We start from the raw sequence: 18,796 nt of genomic DNA, 5'->3' as shown, positions 1-18,796 counted from the left end.
TTGAACTTTAACGTCGTTCATTATTTAAGTGAAGGAATTAAATTTAAATTCGCGGTGAAAATTTTATGGTTTTGAACTTTAGAACATTCTTCGGTAAACGGACATTTGAGAGTATATCTGTGCTCACCATAAATCCTGAGGGTTTTAATGACGGTGAATTCCTTCTCACGTATTACCGGCGACTTATATGTGTATATATCTATATGTTCCAACAATGTTTTATTAAATATCCAAAGTGTATTTTATGTGTAATATTGATTTTTCATATCTTTGGTGTACATTAAAACCGTTGCATCGTTTGTTGCACATAACTTTATATTTCATTGATGTGCATTTAAGGTGCCCAATACTAACCCTGTACTTTGTTAACAATTAAGGCAGGATATTTTTATTTATTATTTTTACCATACACATAAGACATTTAGAGTAAGAACAACAAACTCAATAACTACTACATTCAAAAACACTAAACAGTAGACTTTTAAAACCCGTTATAGGTTACCAAAGGTCCTATTAATGGACAATGTCCGTCCGTTTACAGGGATACTCTGGCGAGCGGGCTATAGTCAATGGGGTATCGCTCATCATACCATACCCTTCTACCACCCTCATGCGAATCCCACAGAGCGGAGGAACCAGGAAATCAAGGTTCAACTTCGTTTCCGCCTGGGGGATAACCACTCCAATTGGGATATCCACTTGCCCAAGATGTTATACTGCTTGCGTAGATGCACCAATGTGGTCACTGGACACTCCCCAGCTGAACTTCTGCAGGGACAGAACTTAGCCCTGCCAGGTGAGTGCTGAGTAGCAGCTGCAGCCACCAAGGACAGGTGGGGGGATGAGTTGCTTCCTCAGATCGCCGCCATGCGGGAGAAGGCCCGTTTAAGACTGGCAAAATTCCTCGCAGAATTTACACCATAGACCACACACCCACCAGACCCCTTACAACCGGGACAGTGGGTCTACATGCGAGAGCACCATCTCTCGGCGGGGGCCCGGAATTTCTGTGCAAGTCTAGCGCCCAAATGGTCACCACCCCACCAAATATTGTGGGCAACCGGTCCATCCACTTACGCCGTATGCACTCCAATGGGCCGTCCGACCAAAGTCCACTGGGACGACCTGCGCCTAGTTACGTCTCGCCAGGATCCACCAGGACCCGACCTTGGAGTGTCGGAGCAGGGCCCCGAGAAATCCAGGGGGGAGGGCGCCGAACCAGAGCCCTCTGTAACCACCCCAGCCGCACCAACAAGTCCCGTACTTGTCTCACCTGTCAGCTGAGGGAGCAGTGAGGGCGCAACCAGCACATCCCAACCGGCCCGCACATGTCCCGCGGACGTCCCTCTCTCATCGCCTGTTTCCTCTGGGATGAATGAGCGAGATCGTCACTCGCCAGCCCCGGTTGTGGTAAAACCCTCACAAATCCTCCCTCAACCCCACGGATAGAATCAGGAAACCCCTATCGCCTGGAAACTGGACAAGGCCGTGGCATTCGAGCACGCAACCTCGCATAGGCATAGTGCCGTAGTAGACATATGTAGATCGGTAGCATGGTAATATGGAGTACAATGCATGTGGCAGTGTTCACACTGGTGTCTTCACAGTGCCTGGCTGTAACGGACACTGTGTTGCTTGGCTTAGTTCGGAACGAATCAGGCTCTAACATTTTCGTTTCGTCTGTTCTCAAGAACAGTGTAGTTCGGACAGTCCCATAGTCAGTGTCAAGTCACCTCTGTGACTGTGTGTCTGACTTGTGTTTCTATAGTTTTGCTTTGTTGGTAGTGTATTTTGACATTTTTGATCGTTACAATGGCAAGTAAAAAAACCAAGTTCATTCAGAGTGCCATATTTTTAAAGATGAGTGGAATCGGAAATACTTTTTCACGCCTAGTAAGGATAAATCTGTGTGCTTCATTTGCAATGAAGCTGTAGCCCTATTCAAGGAATTCAGCCTCTCACGACACTTCATGACAAAACATAACAATGCCACTTACGAAACTATGACCGAAGAAGATCGAAAGAAAAAAGCAGGAGCTCTACGTAAAAAAAACTATCAGGTCAGCAAAATATATTCAAAAAACAAAGCTGTTCTCAAAAGCTAGCTACACATGCCAGTTACGTTGAAGCGTATAATACAAGCTGTGTGTGTGTGTTGTAAAAATCAAAAATAAAGTTTGCCATTTATAAAAAGGTGTTTTGTTCAATTATTTTTTGGCCCACCTAGATATTTTTTTTATTTTATCTGGCCCTCCCCTTAAAAGGTTTGCCCATGTCTGGTCTATGGCAACGCCGATTTCAACATTCAAACTCTGGATGGACAAAACACGTTCAGCTTTCTATTCAGTGTCATGTACCTAACATTCTTGTAGGAAATTAAATGTACTTTCACGTGGTAAAAGGGTTGTTGTTGATAATGTGTCTATTTTTTGAGTTGTAGGGAATGGGAGTGTGCATTTTGATGTTTTTACAGAAGGACAAAAAAAATGCTGTTTTTCAGCATGCTTCAGTGCTGAACCACTCGTCAGAAAATCAATGTTGAATGCATTACGTACAAAATTTTGTCTACTTTAATTTTGCATAGAGTAGTCACCTTCAAAAATTGCATAGTTTTTGAGATATAAACAAAAAACTGAAAAAAAGTGAGAAAAATTTGAGTTTTTTGCATCTTTCGTTGTGAAGCCAACTTCCTACTGGGCAGCAAACTGGAAATTCATTCAGCACCCCAAAAACACATACAGAACTTTTGAGAAAAAACTTCCGCAATTTTGCCACGGGAAAATCACCATTCGACATGACTATTACAGCAATTTGTGATTTTATCAATAAAACAGACTTTAATGTAATGGCGTGTTAGTAAACAGCCATAACCATATTGATTCATTTTTACTGAGCTAATAATTTGGTGCAAAAGTAATATATTTCTATTTGTGACAGTTTCCATTATTGTTGCATGCGTGGCAGTGTTTAGGGGCCTAATGTACCATCTAACAAAGGATTATGAAAGTAGTATTTAAGAGGGGCTTATACAAATGAACCATTAGAGGACAACCAACTACAAACAAAGCAAAGCCGAAGCATTGAACGCATCAGTGCCCACACCTGGGTCTCGCCGGGCTCTGGCAGGCCTTGGAACTCCTTCTCCGGCTCGAGCGCGCCGTCGCGGCCCGACTTTCTTCCTCGCTTGCGGCGCCTTCCGCGTCGCTTGGAGACCTCCTCGTCGCCGCTACCGCCCGTTGTTACGGCGGTATCCGTCGCCTCTGATGCAGACAGCGCCTTCACCCCGTGTAACACCTGCTGCTGAAGCTAGACACAAGCGTCCATGCTGTGAACTGAAGCAGCTTAATGACTTCATCGAGTTAACAGTGACTTTCGCTGATTTACAAGTGGTTTTCCTCAGAATGAACAGTCCCATCTTTGTGGATTACATTATCCAAACCACTACTACACAAATACTTCCGAGATCTCCAGACAAGAATTCCATCTAAAGTGCTGGGTGTTTCTCGATTCTCAGTTCTACTTTTAGTTGACCAGAAACCCCATATTTTACAATACTGTCCCTTAACACTTTTAAATGCCACATCGTCCCGACAAAATACATGCAGGATGCATGTTGTGCCATTTTTCATTAATGGTCTCGTATATTTTGAAACAGTGTGTTTTTTAAATAATGTGTAGCACAACCAAGTGGAGAACAAATTTGGACATACCAAAAGAGTAAAGAAAATATACTACCTATGATCAAACCAAACTGAACATGATGAAAATATATATAAAGATTTTTGGTTGGCAGTATGTAATGATTTCAATGATAGACCTATGCAGTTTGTGGTTTCTTGTTGCATCAGCACATGAGTGCAAGTGCTGCCCCCTAATGCTCAGAAGATCGTTGGGCTTTTTCAGCTGTGGCGCATTGTGTTCTCTTCTCCATGCTCCTTACCCTTCCCCCCTCTTTCGGTTGTTTTCTATTTGTGTCAATCCTCCCTCGTGTTAAGGATAACTAGATGTATAACGTGATTTAAATCCTTAATGTAACTATTAAAGCTGGCGCAGAGCATTATATGGTTGCCTCTTTGGCAAGTACTAACTGCGATGACAGTGCAGTTAGGTGGTAAGTTTCCTTGATGTGTTCGTACACTATGACTGGTGGTGATACCATTTCAATTTTCTAATTTGAAATGTGTTGTTTAAATTATGTTTGAATTTTAAGTTCTCTCACTTGTAAGTCAGTTATTTCAATTTGTGTGCACCCATGGTTGGAACCCTTGCATCGCGCCCATCTGATGTTGATCTAAGCCTCACGGCTAGTGTAACTCCTTTCTTGGAGTGCACGGATATTTTCCACATTGCTGGATTTTGACTTAAATTGCTCGTACTTTCCCATTGACTTATCTGACTTATTCAATCTTGTACTGGCTTGTAACATAGCTTTTTCACCTGGATATGTGGATCGTGTATTTCCTGTTTATCCTAGTCATTAAGTGAGATCTTATATCTTTGGTGTTTGTGTTATTCTTTTCATAATTTATTGGTATGTTTTTTTGAAAAGCTTAACTTAATCCATGTATTGTTAGTATAATCATGCACGGTGGATTTGTCAAAATGGTATCAATAGCTTTACTACACCTGTAACCATAAGTTTTCTTTGAGTTTTTTACATGTTTTTGTTAGGAAAGTTTATTAATTGGATGTTAACCTTTTGATGTGAAATTTTGTATCACATTCCCTGGTTGTTTCTAAGTCATTGTTTACAGTTTGTCAAATAAATTTATCTTGTTCCATGAGTTTCCTGGTTTTTCACTTTTCGAACATTGGAGCTTCCAGATATACCTACTAGAAGGGATCCCACTATTAATTTGGTAATGCTATTAAATCTTCATTAGCAGTTTAAAACTTTTTCTGACAAAGATACAGTAATCATACATTTCACGGTTTTTTTTTTTGCATGACTTATTGCTTCAGGTTGCTTTGCACATTAGAAAGTGTGGTTAAAATCACCAGTTTCCTGATATGATTTTTAGAAGTTTTTCATAAAAATGTCAAAAAGAAAGTGTTCTTTAAAAATGAAATTAAAGCTGAGTTTTCATTGAAACAATTACAAAAGCAAAGCAAGAAATTATTTTGCACATTATCTAAAATTACTTATTCGACTAACTTTGGTGGCCCATATAATGTTGTGAAACACATAAATGTAAAGATATACAAGCTTTTTGTTAAAAAAGAAGTTTGTCTCATAGTATACTGACTTTTATTACGAAACCTTGAGAAAAGTTTCATCGTAAAGGATGAAGGAAAATTTCTTGCTGCTGAGGAAGGTTTGCATGATTTCCGTGCAATGAAACACAACCATTTATTTAGCTAAATGGACTACACTACTATGATCATCAGGAAACTGTTTGCAAAGAAATTTAGGTGTTCCAAGTGTGAATCTATAATAGCAAATATGTTAACCCTGTAAGCAGTGCATCAGATTTGTGAGAAACTAAAATATGTGTAGTACATTTCAAATATGATGAATACTTGTAAATACAAAGTGTAAAATTGATATCAAATAATTTGTGCCCAGTAAAGGAATCCAGGTAAATGAGAATGACGTCCATAATATAGCAGGTGAAACTGCTATTTTTGTTTACATGAAAAATATCTAAATTCTTAGAATATTAGAGTATAACTAAATATGGTGAAAAATGGGCTTATCCTTTACTTATCATGTGATGAAAATATTTAATTAGATTCAGCTCAAAAATCCTCTTCTTAGAAAGTCGATTCAGTAAAGTATTATTAAACCTTACGCAGAGAGTGATGAAAGGATTACGTGAAGATTAAATTTTTGAAGAAGTTCACACTATTATAAATGTATGTGAAATGGAAAACCATAAACTAACAAATATTAAGTGTGTTAGTGAAAAGGAGTCCATCATTTTACACTTTCTTTCTTCCCGAAAATATCTGCCACAAAATTTTGCTTTTCATTACTACATTTGTACTAGTTCATTACTGCAGTTTTAAGGAAATAATTACAGCCAAGGTTCAATATCAGAATACGTGTGTTGATTTTTATAAAATTCTGCTGGAAAATATCAAAATCTTAAATGAAATACATTATGCAAAATATAACCAAAAATAGATTTGGCAACTACCCATGGTAAAATCTCAAGCCCAAAAGAGTCAGAAATAAGTTACCTATGTTAAATGGAAATATTCACTGATTGTCTACTCTAGTTTTAGACTTCATTACACTATCAATGAAATATTAAGTTCACGTAATAGTTAAAAAATATTTACCTTGTTAGTAATGCAAGATAACATGTTTCTATCATAATCTACTTTATTTAAAAGAATATTCATTAAATAATATATGCTATTTATATATAGTGATAAATGTTTACGCAAAATGTTGATTAATGTCAACTTTTGATTTGTATCCCATATTTTGATTTTGTAATTCTAGTCAACCATTCGACATCCGAAATGATGGTGGATAAAAAAAAAAAAACAATTTATTTTCCATTAATGGAGTATTAAGAATATCATCCTAAGTTACATCGTAATTTCATGAAATCCTCTATCATTTCTTTAATCATTCTTTTGTACTCTGGATGTTTTTGTTACCTAAAATATTGGCCACAACTTCTTTAAAAGAAATCCAGGCTTTTTTTTTTTTTTTTACAGGATTCGTTGTACTTTCGAACATAGTGTCTTTCATAAATTTTCTGATTTGCGCTCCCACAAAAACACATCTTTCAGTTTCGCATAAGATATTTTCAGAAATTTTGTTACCAAATACTAGAAGCATTCACCTTCTTTTGGAAGTTCTTTAGTAAACTGCTTCATTAATCTGAGTTTTATGTGAAGAGGAGATAATAGTAGCGTGCTTTGTTGAACACGTGGTGCATTTATTATGTTCTGTGAACCGGGTTGTAGGGTTTTTCTTTTTGGCCAGTCTGTCTGCTTCCAGTGTTTGTCTTTGGCTCTGCTATCCCATTCACAAATAAAACATGGCAATTTTTGTGTAGCTAGTAGCATACCAACAACATTTAAATCACCGCAGATTGTCCAAGAACGTGTTTCATAGTGCACACATTTTAGCAGAACTTTGAGATTTGTATATGTTTCTTTGAGATGCACTGAATGTGCAATGAGTAATGAACAAAAGAAATTTCCATCATGTAAAATTACACCTTTAACACTACTTTTGGACAAGTCTATAAATAACCTCCACTCACTTGGATAGTAAAAGGCGTTAAAGAAAATAACTAAACCCTCAATACCACAACAATAAACCTGAGAATTTTATTAATTCCTTCTCTCGAGTCCTATCCCAAGAGAACGAAACTCCAGGTAGTAGGAGATTTTTTGCTTTCAATCTTGATCCAAGCTATTGAGCAGCATCCTTTGTCAGATTTAAGTCACGAGTTAAATAGTTAAATTCATTTTGAGTGAATAATTTTGGCGCAGAATTTTCTTCGGACTTGCAATCATCAGCATTATCACATTCATTTTCTGAACTGCTCTCTTGTAGTACATTTTCGAGAAATGGAGGTGGAACTGGGACAGGAAGAGATTCACAACGTATAACTGGTCGTATGGCCGAAGGAATGTTCGGATATTATATGTCCTTAGTTTTTGTGTTAAGACCTTGAACATTAACCATACAGAAATAACAGTCGTAAATATTATTTTGTAGTTCCCTCCAAACCATTGGAATTGCAAAGGGCATTGATTTTTTTGCACCATTTTTCCACACTCTCAGTCCCTCGACACATGTACGACATACCTTTTGCGGTGCCCAGTTTTTGTCTTGATCAACAAGCTTTATGCCGAAGTAAGCATAATAGACATTTTTAACAAAACTACTGATGTATTGTATTTGCTTAGCAGTTACATAACTATCTCAAATATAACATAACACGTTTGGGTTATTTAAACACTTACGGGAACTCATTTCTCAAATATAACCTCACACTACAGCATGTAAACTATGAATTACTGTTTCCCTCCTAAAGCCAGCTGGGTGTAACAAGTGTTGCCAACTATTCCCTCTTACCAAAATAAAATTTCCCCTTTGTAATAAAAAATCCTTTTGTAAAATTTACATTTGAATAAAAATTGAGTTTCCTCAATTTGCAGAAAAAAAAATTGGTTGTCTGTAAAGTCGGTTTACGGACGATAGTTTAACGTGACGTCATAACAAAACATTGATGAAATGATTGCATACTTTTATAAATAAAATTGAATCATTTTTATTTTAACAATAAAAGAATAAATACTTGAAATTATACTAGCCATCAGATTTTTAAAATGCAAGAATAATTAACCTTTATTGCCGAAATTGTTGTTGTAATAAGCAATGAAAACCACATTAACTTTTCACTTCACTTTATAAACAGTCGACGAAACAGTTCATATGTAGATGACTTGTAATTAATTTTAAAAACAGGCGTTTAGCTATAAAGTTTAAATATAATTATGAAAAAGTTTTTATATAAATAAACTGTAATCAAATATCTATCATCAGTTATATGAATCACCATAATTTTTTAGTCAATTGTAACATAACCCATTATTACTGCACTCGCCGACAGCGTAACGGAACTCATCGTAACGGAACAATGAGCGTAACGGGACACAGCGCAACGGAACAATGAGCGCAACGGGACACAGCGCAACGGAAAAATGTGCGTAACGGGACACTTTTTCGTGCGTGCAGCCGGCGTTCATCAATTTATTAGACGTCACGTCAAAAACTGTAAGTGATAGGAAAAAAAAACAGATTGCATATCTGTAATCAGAGCCAAAAAAAAAAAAAAAACATTAGGAACATCTCAAATCAGAGAATCAGAAAAAAATGTTGCATTGTATTATTAATTATCTTATTGTATTTCCTTACAAATAAAAAAAAAACTTTCTCATCTGGAGTAAATTCTACAACTTTAGGTCCAACTTCCATTGTCGTAAGTTACAACTACATACAATATAAACAAGCATGGTATTTCAGTGTGACATCGGAAAAAAAATAATCGAAATTAAATAGGGTGCTACACTCTGAGAAAATTCATCAGAGCAAATGTGCAGGGTAGCCAGATCTCTGATAAAAGCGGATGGGAACAGTCCCTCTACTGGTGTTCATGAAGTACAGAAGTGGGAGAAGCTGCCAGGTGAATGAGAGTAGACTGTGAACCTACCTTCTGGCCGGCGTGAGTGTCGACGACTGGGTCTTCCTGGTCACGAGGAGCTGGGGTGGCGGCAGGCTTCCTCTTGCCCGCTGGCCTCCTCCTGAGCTGCGGGGACGGGGCGGGAGACGCTGCGGCGACCGGGCCCCCGCGCCACGCCACCGCGTCCTGGCTGTGGCTGCGCCTCAGGTCCAGCACCAGCGTGGGGCGCGCCCTGCCGCAGCCCCCCGCGTCCACCAGGGGGTCGGGCGTCAGGCAGTGGCGACGGCGCACGCCGGCCGCGCTGGCCAGTGTGGGGGCCGGCGTGGGCGGGCGGGAGTCTGTGTCGGTGTAGCGGCGGAACAGCTCTTCGGGCACTGCGTCCTCGCCGTCGCGGTACGAGCCGCGCAGGCAGGCCAGCTCCTCCGGCAGCAGGAGCGCCTTGCCATCGCTCGCCTGCGGCCAGGCACAGTTTCACACTCGGTCAAAGTTCTGTTAAGCATTTCAAGTATGCTGATTTTGTTAAGTAGAGAAAGTCATCCTAATTTACAAAATTTAGCGAATTTTCTTTTTTTTTTTGTTTAACATATAAATTATTCTAAATTTTGTTTAAGGCAGCAAATCCAACGTATTTCCTTACAATGTTACAAGTTCTGCTAATATTTAATGTGTAGCATACTGTTCAAATTAATGTAGTAGTGAACAAATTAACCAAATGGGCATTTCCCTGTAAATTAGGCAACTCATTGTCTCAGGCCAATATTGTATAAAAAATGTTCAAATCATAAATGTTTCCTACATAACTTTAAAAGATAATTACCTAATATAGCTCTGCTGAGCATACAATATCCTTCAAAATAAAGTTTATTGTATCAAAAATGTTTTTATTGAATGCAAAAAAAAGTCCCCTGGCATGTCACCGAAACAGTACAGTCACTTCAGATTATATTAATTAAGACAATAAATATTGGAATCAATCAAATTGATTATTCAAAAAACATTATTTCATTGTTAATGAGACATGTTTATCCTTTATAAATATTATTTTATCATACTAAAAAAGTTAATTAAAAATTGTCTCCGCATTTTGTGAATAGTCCCCCTGTCTATATTTAAAATTATGCACCACGTAGTCTAAAGAATAAATAACGGCAGCGCTGCGTGTAACAGAAATCAAACGATCTAAAGTTTGCTCGGTTGCAGCCATTACCACCCGGACGCCATTTTTTTGTGCTCCACAAGCTTCCCTCCGTGGAAGTCATGTCGTAACCTCACAGTTAACAGTCCTCTGGTGAGGATAATTTTTATTTATTTTTAATGTACTATATTAAACATTAGGTACTTCATATCGTTATAATAAATCAATATTTCCTATGCACAGTAAAATAACATGACTCAATTACATTTTGTGTTACCTTTCAATGAAACCAAAATTAAAAAGTCCCCTGCCCCTCAACAGGCCAGAGGACTGTTTCTGCCTCTAGAGGACTGTCTTTATATTATGTTTCACATTGTTTTAGGTACACATGTGTTTTGAGTATGGTGCCAAGGAAGAAAAAACTCTCTAAGGAGGGGTTTTTACAATGAAAAAGAGAAGCAGAGCGAAAGAGATGAGCGTATTAAAAAAGACCCGCAGTAAAAGCATTTAACACTGATAATAAGAGCCACACTTTTAAATTTGATCAAGACTATGTGACAGATGTTACAATGGACCGAGTAATACAGAAGCTCCCTAATCCAAATATAGTTTTAAAAGGGAATATAATATTTTATAAGTTTTTACCTGTAGGTGTTTCTGAAAAACAATAAGACTCTTGATACTATTTTCTTTATTTATTTATGCTATATTTAAGTAATAATAAATTATCTTTAATTTGTAACAACCACATTACAGCCTTCCCCATGTAATCCAGTAATAATAATTTGTTAAAAATTTTTCTCATGTTTCAGATTAGATTATCAAATGAGGTAATTTTTTTTTCCTTTTAGACGTTATTGTGAATGAAATTCTCCGGGTTTATTGTTTTTATTATTAAAATGCAGTAGTTTATTTTTTGAAGTTTTATTTATGCGGTCTTCTTTGTGTGGGAAGGCGTGCTGACGTAATTCTCCTTCATTTTTCCACGACCGAGACTTTGTGTCACACGCTAGGCGTGTGAGTCACGGTCACGGGAGTGTGAGAAAGAGACAAAATCGCTGCGTCGTGGGAACAGAAGTAAGCATTTCGTGGAAGCCTCTGTTGCCATGCGCCGTGATTGGCTGAAAATTACGTCAGCGAGCCCAGGACACTGCCCGCACAAAGGGAAGGAAGGCTGTAAAGTAAGTCATTGTCCGAACACCGGGCCAAGCGGTCGTTCTTCGGGCGGCGGGCCGAGCAGGCCGTGGCCGAGAGATGGCTCTGCGTGCTCTGTCTTTTCTCGATGTAAATTCTTGTTTTCGTTCTGTTTGTTTGGAAGATATTTTGAGTTTAACAAAATAAACAAAAGAAAATTACATCAAACATTGTAGAACAATTTCTTCGTGACCTGCTACCAACCTGTATGTTCCACTCATCACCTAATTTTGAGCTAGCCGGAGGTGGTGAGTGGTGACCAATTATAATGAGATCGATTCAAGTGTGTAAGAATCAAAGTACTTAAGTGTTCTTTCAATATATGTGATTTTAATTAAAAGTAATTACATATTAAGATTTCAGAGTTAAAATTTAAGTTTAAGTAAAATTTTATAAAAAAGTGTTGAATTTTTTGTTTCTTTATCAGTGTGCAATTACTTAATTCCTAAGCTCCAAAGTTTTTAAAAATAAAAATTCAATTTTGGCAATGAAATGGTATTATTCATTCAAATAAACAGTCTCCTGATGAAAGCAACAGTCCCCTGTATCGACTTTTCAGAAAATGCTCAGTATTTTCTAATGTAATTAAAATATATTTGGTTTATCTGCCGTTTATTAATAAATAGGTGGATATACCTATATCCCCTGAATAAGATTTACGAAATATATACGTAAAAAAGTTGCTTAGACAGCTTTCCTAGAAAAGTCGCCCAGTTTACAGAGAAATGCCCAAATATTTAATAAATTATGTATATTCAATATTGATTTTTTGTTAAATACATACAGACAAGTAACTGCTACAGCAGTATTTGGAAACATGAAAAATATATTTTTTTCCAAAAACATTTGGGTTTAACGCCTCTACGGCAGTGAGGCCATTAGAGATGGTCAGTTAGGACATCAGCCATCCCAAGAATTCCCTGGAATGATTTTGGAAAATCACGGAAACCCAAAATCAGGATAACCTGACCAAAATAAGAACCCAGAACCTCTTGAATTTGTGTTCGGTGTGTTACCACTGTACCATCTTGCCCATAAAGTGGACAATGACATAGAAAAAACCAAAAAAAAATGAGAAATTTTAATCCAATGGACACACAGATCCTGATGGGCATCTTGAATAAATGCATTTTTAGTCACACACAAGTTTGTTGTAATTGAACTCAACTTTCTACCATACCATCACACGTGAAGTACGTTACCCATGCATCCTTCGCTCTTTTGACCACGTCCTTGGCTTCATAATCCGCAGGGTGGTTGCACAGGACGGAGCAGCCGTATGGGAACGGATTGTATATGCCGGCGAACGGCCTCAGGACAAAGGGGGCAGGCTTGGCGATGTTCGGAAATTCCAACTTGGCGGGCTGCCAACAGGAAAACAGAAGTTTAGAAAATATCCATTAATGCTGCTCAAAACATGCAATTATTCCTAACACCATCTAAGCACAATAATGTTTTCAAGGAAAATTAAATAGTTACATATAGGGTTTAACACTATGTGCTTTAACATACTGAGGGATCTGATAACTAGCACGGAACCATGCTGTAGGGTTCATGAAAAACATGTTTTGATAGGAAACTTTGTTAAGTATTTCCAAACTATATATGTACAAAAAGAAAATATTTTAGACTTCCCGGGATGCCTACATTCAAGACTTTAGTGTTTGGTAAATATAATTTTAAAGCCATTTAAACATGACCATAACAGGCATTACTTCTGCATCTCAAATCTTTGTAACTGAATATAACGCCTGTGAAATATTAAAAATATATTAAAATAACTAACTGTTATTTAGTTTTTTTTAAAATACTTACAGTTAGAAACTATTGGACTATATTTGAAGTGTATTAATGTGGTTGCATATTAACTGGTGTAACTAAAGACATCGACGTAAGATTCACTGTTCCACAATATAAATGTGTATGTACCTACCTAGTTAAAATATATTAATAGACCAGATATGACTAGCCATACTTTATGTCATGATGTGCATTGTTCAGTATAAAAGTTCAAGTTCAGATGGCAAAAAAATATACAATATGCAAACAATAAGCATTTTGCAACCAGAGCAAAAAGAAATACCCAAAAATTTTAAAACATGACTTTTATAATAGTGATTCATATTTATAACTATTAACATGAAATACCTATTGACATTGAAAAAAGTTAAAATATGATTTTAAAGATAGCATTAAAATATTACAAAAATGTTTTCTCTCTTGATATTCAAATTTTACATATTCAAGAAAAAATTTTATGTTTTTATTCTGGTTTGGTTAAAACTTAAAATCTAATATTCACACATTCCTACAGAACATCTACAATACCAGCCAAAGATTTTGCGCTAAACTTTAATCCACACTTTCATGCAATAAAATTTCAGGGAAACAACTTCATGTCTCATAGGTGGAGGCAGAATATTGAAAAGACTGCACGCATGCTCGCTCGCTGCCTCGCATAGAGGCCAATGGGCACTCAATGCACATGCCAGTGTCACCCTTAGCGCTTCCTTGCTCTGTCCAAATAAAAACAGAAAAAATACCAGATAGGCAGGATCCTTATCATGAGGTCACACACGTCAAGTAGAATTTTTCATTTTCTTGTCTATGGTTAAGGCTAGGTATATCTGAAAATTTAATACTCTACCTCTCTTGCAGTAGTTGATCTGTTACAAATATTTTCAAGGGATATTTACTATTCATAACCCGCCCCAGCTTTGCATTGATGCAATTTGCTAATGTGGCATCATTTCGATAAAAATGGTTACTGTCCTAAGAAAATAGACATGTGCTGGCTTTGTTTTATATTATTTAGAGAAGAATACAATTGTTGTAATAATTCGCACAGTTAAAACTAATAGTAAAGATGTGAAAAAATTAAACTCGGTGTGTGATGTTATGGTCTTTGGTGTTTATTACATATTTAGTAAAAAATAATAATAAATAATAATTTACCTTGGAAGTGGGTGGGATTTAAAAAAGAAACAGGCTAATAAAACTTAGAACCTCAGAGGCGACACTAAAGGCTAAACAAAGAAAAGATAGTGGCTCCCTGAAAACACTGTGGAGACTGTGGAGACTGTGGATCGGTAGTTTTATATTAATGAATAAAAAAATGCAGTTTCATCTATAGGCGTGCTTTGATTTATTTTACTTATGTCTGAATAGTTACAAAAGGAAATACACATAATTTTGATAATAATAAACTTTATATTACTGTTAATAAGTTACATTTATAATAGATTAACTTTATAATAATAATCACAATGAGTTACGTTTATGTAAGGGTTAAATGTATAATAAGACCGGCCTGAAAATTATTACATAAATGCATTAGGACATAATTAAAAATAAAACATAATACAATATGTTAACATCTAGAATTTACACACTGGCACTTTTGCTTGTTACATAAGTAATTATGAAAAGATGGCAGTATTTAAATTTTACATTATTTCCTCGACTTGCTGACATCCTAATAGTTGCAGAAATGGCCCGCTGTGGGTATCACGGAACAAAAAGGGTCCTGAGTCGTCATGGAGAATTTTAAAATGGAAAGTATGTAGCCGATGAGACTGGAGTGGTTATTTCTTATGATGCCGCTATCTCGGCTCCAGTTGTTGGACCCTGTCTGCGAACAAACCAAGTCCAAATTAATTAGGTCAGGTCCGCAGACAGCCGTAAATATAAGCAAATGCCCACAAAAAAGGAAATTATCGGGTAAGAGAATGGGTATCAACAACTCACCAAAACAGGGTGCTGCTCCTTGAAATCAGATGTTTTGTCGTGGTGCCCACGAAACTCGGCGCGTAACTAGAGCGGTGGACGCGGAAGCAATCATAATTAAAAAATTAACACACTATTAACTATAACACTGACTGACTGTTTACAAAAAGGTAACTAAAAACGAGATTTCAGAAAACATCCCTTGACGAGGCGACTACATCTTAATTGAAGTAGTGAAGTCGAATCTAGCTGAGGGCTGGCTGAGAACGATGTAGTCAGTCGGAAGTCACGCCAAGAAATCCCTGGTATGGCACCTGTGTCGCTTAATTGAATTCGACGCTTCGCCTTGAAAGAAAGGGGGGGATACTTCGGCTTCAGGGCCGAAAGGTTCCAAAGATGTCCGAGGAGATTCGTGGAATAGAGGGAAGGCGCGGGGTGCTGGCTCGTGAGAAATGTCTTAAGCCCGCCGCACACGGTACAATATTCCTTACGATGTTGTCTGCTAAAAGTCGTACTTGCTAGGTAACTAGTTTTTCTACTCAAACTCTTGTCTCCTACTAGCAGCCCAGCGAGCTTTACTACTGGTTTTTTATCATTGATAATATCCGATTTTCGTTACGAGTTGTGTTAAAAGATTTAATGATCGGAAAATCTGAATACAAAAAAACATTGAAGTTGTTTTCATATTAGGCGCGGTTTTTTTATAAACATGGAAGGCAACAAGTAGACGAAAGATGAACTGATTGTATTAATAAACGCATACAGGGAAGAGCAATGTTTATATGAAGTAAAACGTAAGAATTACCACTGTAAAGCATTGCGGATTGCAGCTATTCAAAGAGTTTTCAATGCAGTGAACCAAGTTCGGCCTGGCACCAGTGTGAAAGAGTGCCTAAACAAATTATACAACATATGAAATCAGTTTAATGTTGAAAAATCAAAACGAAGAGCCTCAATTAAAAGTGGTGCTGGAACAGACGATGTAAGTACAATTTATCAAAAATTATTGACTTGGTGAAAAAAAATGTTAAGAGGCTATGAGGGTAGGAGGTGGGTAATGTTGCTGTCTGTTTGTGTACTGGTGTGATGGTTTTGTTTATGAGCCTGTAAAACCTTAAAGCTGTACATTAAAATAAACATATCCAATTCATTAATTTATGTTTATGTTTCATGTTTGTTTGCAGATACACACCCCAAGTCTCTGGTACTTTAAGATGCTACTGTTCCTAGAAGAACATGTCCAGCCAAGGAAAAGTAAATATTCCAAAGTGTGCGCAACAAGTGTTCAACAATGTTCAGATGTGGTGTTGGAGGAAACCATCGTGAAATACGAAAGTACACAGGAAATTGAAGATTTTTTGTTTCCAACACAGTACGACCAAGAAGTGGTAATACCATCATCGCGTGTGTGTTCGGCAGAAGTCTCTTCTAATGCTAGTTCATCTGGGGGATCACCGTCAGAAAAAAGTGGAATTTCTGTTGAAGTAGGCACCTCATTAGCTAGTTGTTCACCTGTGGCATCATCTCCATTAGGGAAATGTCCATGTGCTTCTGTTGAAGGAGGCTCCTCACAAAGTGGGTCAAATGTCAGAAATAAAAGAAAAATTAATCAAAATGAGGATCAGTATGTGGAGGCAGTTGCGGCCATAGCAAAAGAGTTGTCAGTCCCTGAACCCCAAAACATTGAGGGCAAAAAACCTGTGTGTCCTATAGATTCTTGTATGATGTTTGTAGGATCACTTTTGAAAGAATTTACTTCAGAAAAACAGAAATTGGAAGTGATGAACACAATAGTGCAAACGGTTATAACAGCCAGATATCAAGATTTAGAATAATGTAGTATTCAAGAATTGTCATTTATTTTAAGATCAATCATTCATCATATTTTTGTTAGAGTACTAATGTGAGGAAACATGTTTGAAATGAAAACAACTGCTTAAAACATTTGTAGTGTAAATTTTTTTATTATATAATTACGTTATTGAAAATAAATGTACACAATAATATTACATAAAATTTGACATTCAAATATACTTAAATATACTGAATTAGGTACACTTCATCAAAGTACACTTTCAAGATAGTCTTCTATGAATTGGATGGCCTTATGCCAGAGTGAACCATTAACCAAATTTTTTAAAATGTGGATTAATATATGTGCATTTTCAGAATTTCATGATCTTTCTTATGCCACAGAGAACTATGATCCACTTCAGTAGGGGAGTTCGTAATGTTGTAGTTTTGTTGTGGCATATGGTTGGTATACCTGTATTTAGTCCGCCAAAGTAAACTATAGACCACATCAAGATGGCGTCTAAAGTACACAGTTCAAAAAAGTCAAGATGTAATACTGATACATTGTGTTGCAGTAGTAGTGATAGCGAAGTGAGTGATATCAGCAATGGATCATCTGACAACTATGTACCGAGTTTTGAGTCAGAAACATCATCCACAGGTGATTATTATAAATATGTATAACCATAAACACATTGGTAATCTAGGTTATGTAACAGGGTTTATGTATAGCAGTTTCTTATGCCAAAGTGAACCATGTTAAAACAGAAGTTTCCAAGCTCACCACATCAAGCAGCACTTCAGATTTTGCAGTGTTGCCAGCATTTAAACATATGTTTTATTATAAAATATCCAAAATATAGTGAAGTAATCCTTTTCTTCTTTTTCTTTAACTAAGAAGGAGATAGTTCACTATGGCAAAAGTGTGTATGTAGAACTTTTAAGATGGTGTTGAGCATAACTTAAATAATAAAAACCACGACGATAACATTATTTTGAAATTGTTTTATGTGTCATGAGAATATGCTTAGGTAATAAATAAAAACAGTCTTCCACAAAATATTAATAGTTTTTTTTTAATTCAGATGCAGAAACTACACATGTAAAGGAATCCCCCAAAAAGAGAAGAAAAGGGAATCCACGAAAATGGAAGAAGAATATAAGGAAAAGTTCAAGACTCAAAGGCAAAGAGTATGTGAATAGTAAAGGTGCTGTGGTTCAAGCCAAGGAATTTAAAGACTCCTCGTGCAAATGTAAATATAACTGTGGAAGTAAGGACTAGACGATAAGCAGAAGTTTCATGAACTATTTTATAGCGCAGAGTCTTGGGATACGCAAACTGTGCTTATTGCTGGTGCTGTTAAGTGTTGGAGTGTTGAAAGAAGACGTTCAAGTACAAAGAACAAAAACAAGAAGCAAGTTAGTAGGACTTATTATATACCTACATCAAAAGGTGACATAAAGGTGTGCAAAAATATGTTTACTGGAACATTGTAGATTGACAGTGCTCGAATTCATAGGGCATTACTTAAGGCAAAGTCTTCAACAACCAGTGATCTAAGAGGAAAGCATGTCCCTCACAACAAAAATTCTTCAGCTACAATAGAGTTGATTCATGCCCACGTAAAAAGTTTCCCGACTACACATAGCCATTATGCAAGATCTCAGACAAAGAAAAAATATTTGGGAACAAATCTGTATCTCAGTTTGATGTATAGACTTTTCGTTGAAGACATGAAAGATAAATCCCTCTTAGAAAAGATGCCCAGCCAGTCAATGTACGAGAAAGTTT

The 18,796-nt window shown here is 36.8% G+C and overlaps 1 protein-coding gene across 3 annotated transcripts in view; it reads right to left on the bottom strand.

The window, feature by feature from the left end:
- LOC134527719 (uncharacterized) overlaps positions 1-18,796 on the bottom strand; it is a 260,507-nt gene that overhangs the window by 104,778 nt on the left and 136,933 nt on the right. For all 3 annotated transcript variants that reach the window (XM_063360633.1, XM_063360632.1, XM_063360634.1), the window contains 3 exons: positions 12,687-12,848; positions 9,186-9,608; positions 3,103-3,306 (listed from right to left, as the gene is read on the bottom strand). In XM_063360633.1, the coding sequence (XP_063216703.1) occupies positions 3,103-3,306; positions 9,186-9,608; positions 12,687-12,848 (789 nt within the window). The remainder of the gene's footprint in view (positions 1-3,102; positions 3,307-9,185; positions 9,609-12,686; positions 12,849-18,796) is intronic.

The sequence above is a fragment of the Bacillus rossius genome, chromosome 1 (assembly GCF_032445375.1).
Source record: "Bacillus rossius redtenbacheri isolate Brsri chromosome 1, Brsri_v3, whole genome shotgun sequence".
In the NCBI taxonomy this organism is placed as follows: Eukaryota; Metazoa; Arthropoda; class Insecta; order Phasmatodea; family Bacillidae; genus Bacillus; species Bacillus rossius.
Note: the sequence above shows the minus strand (reverse complement) of the source record. Positions and strands in the feature narration are given on the sequence as shown.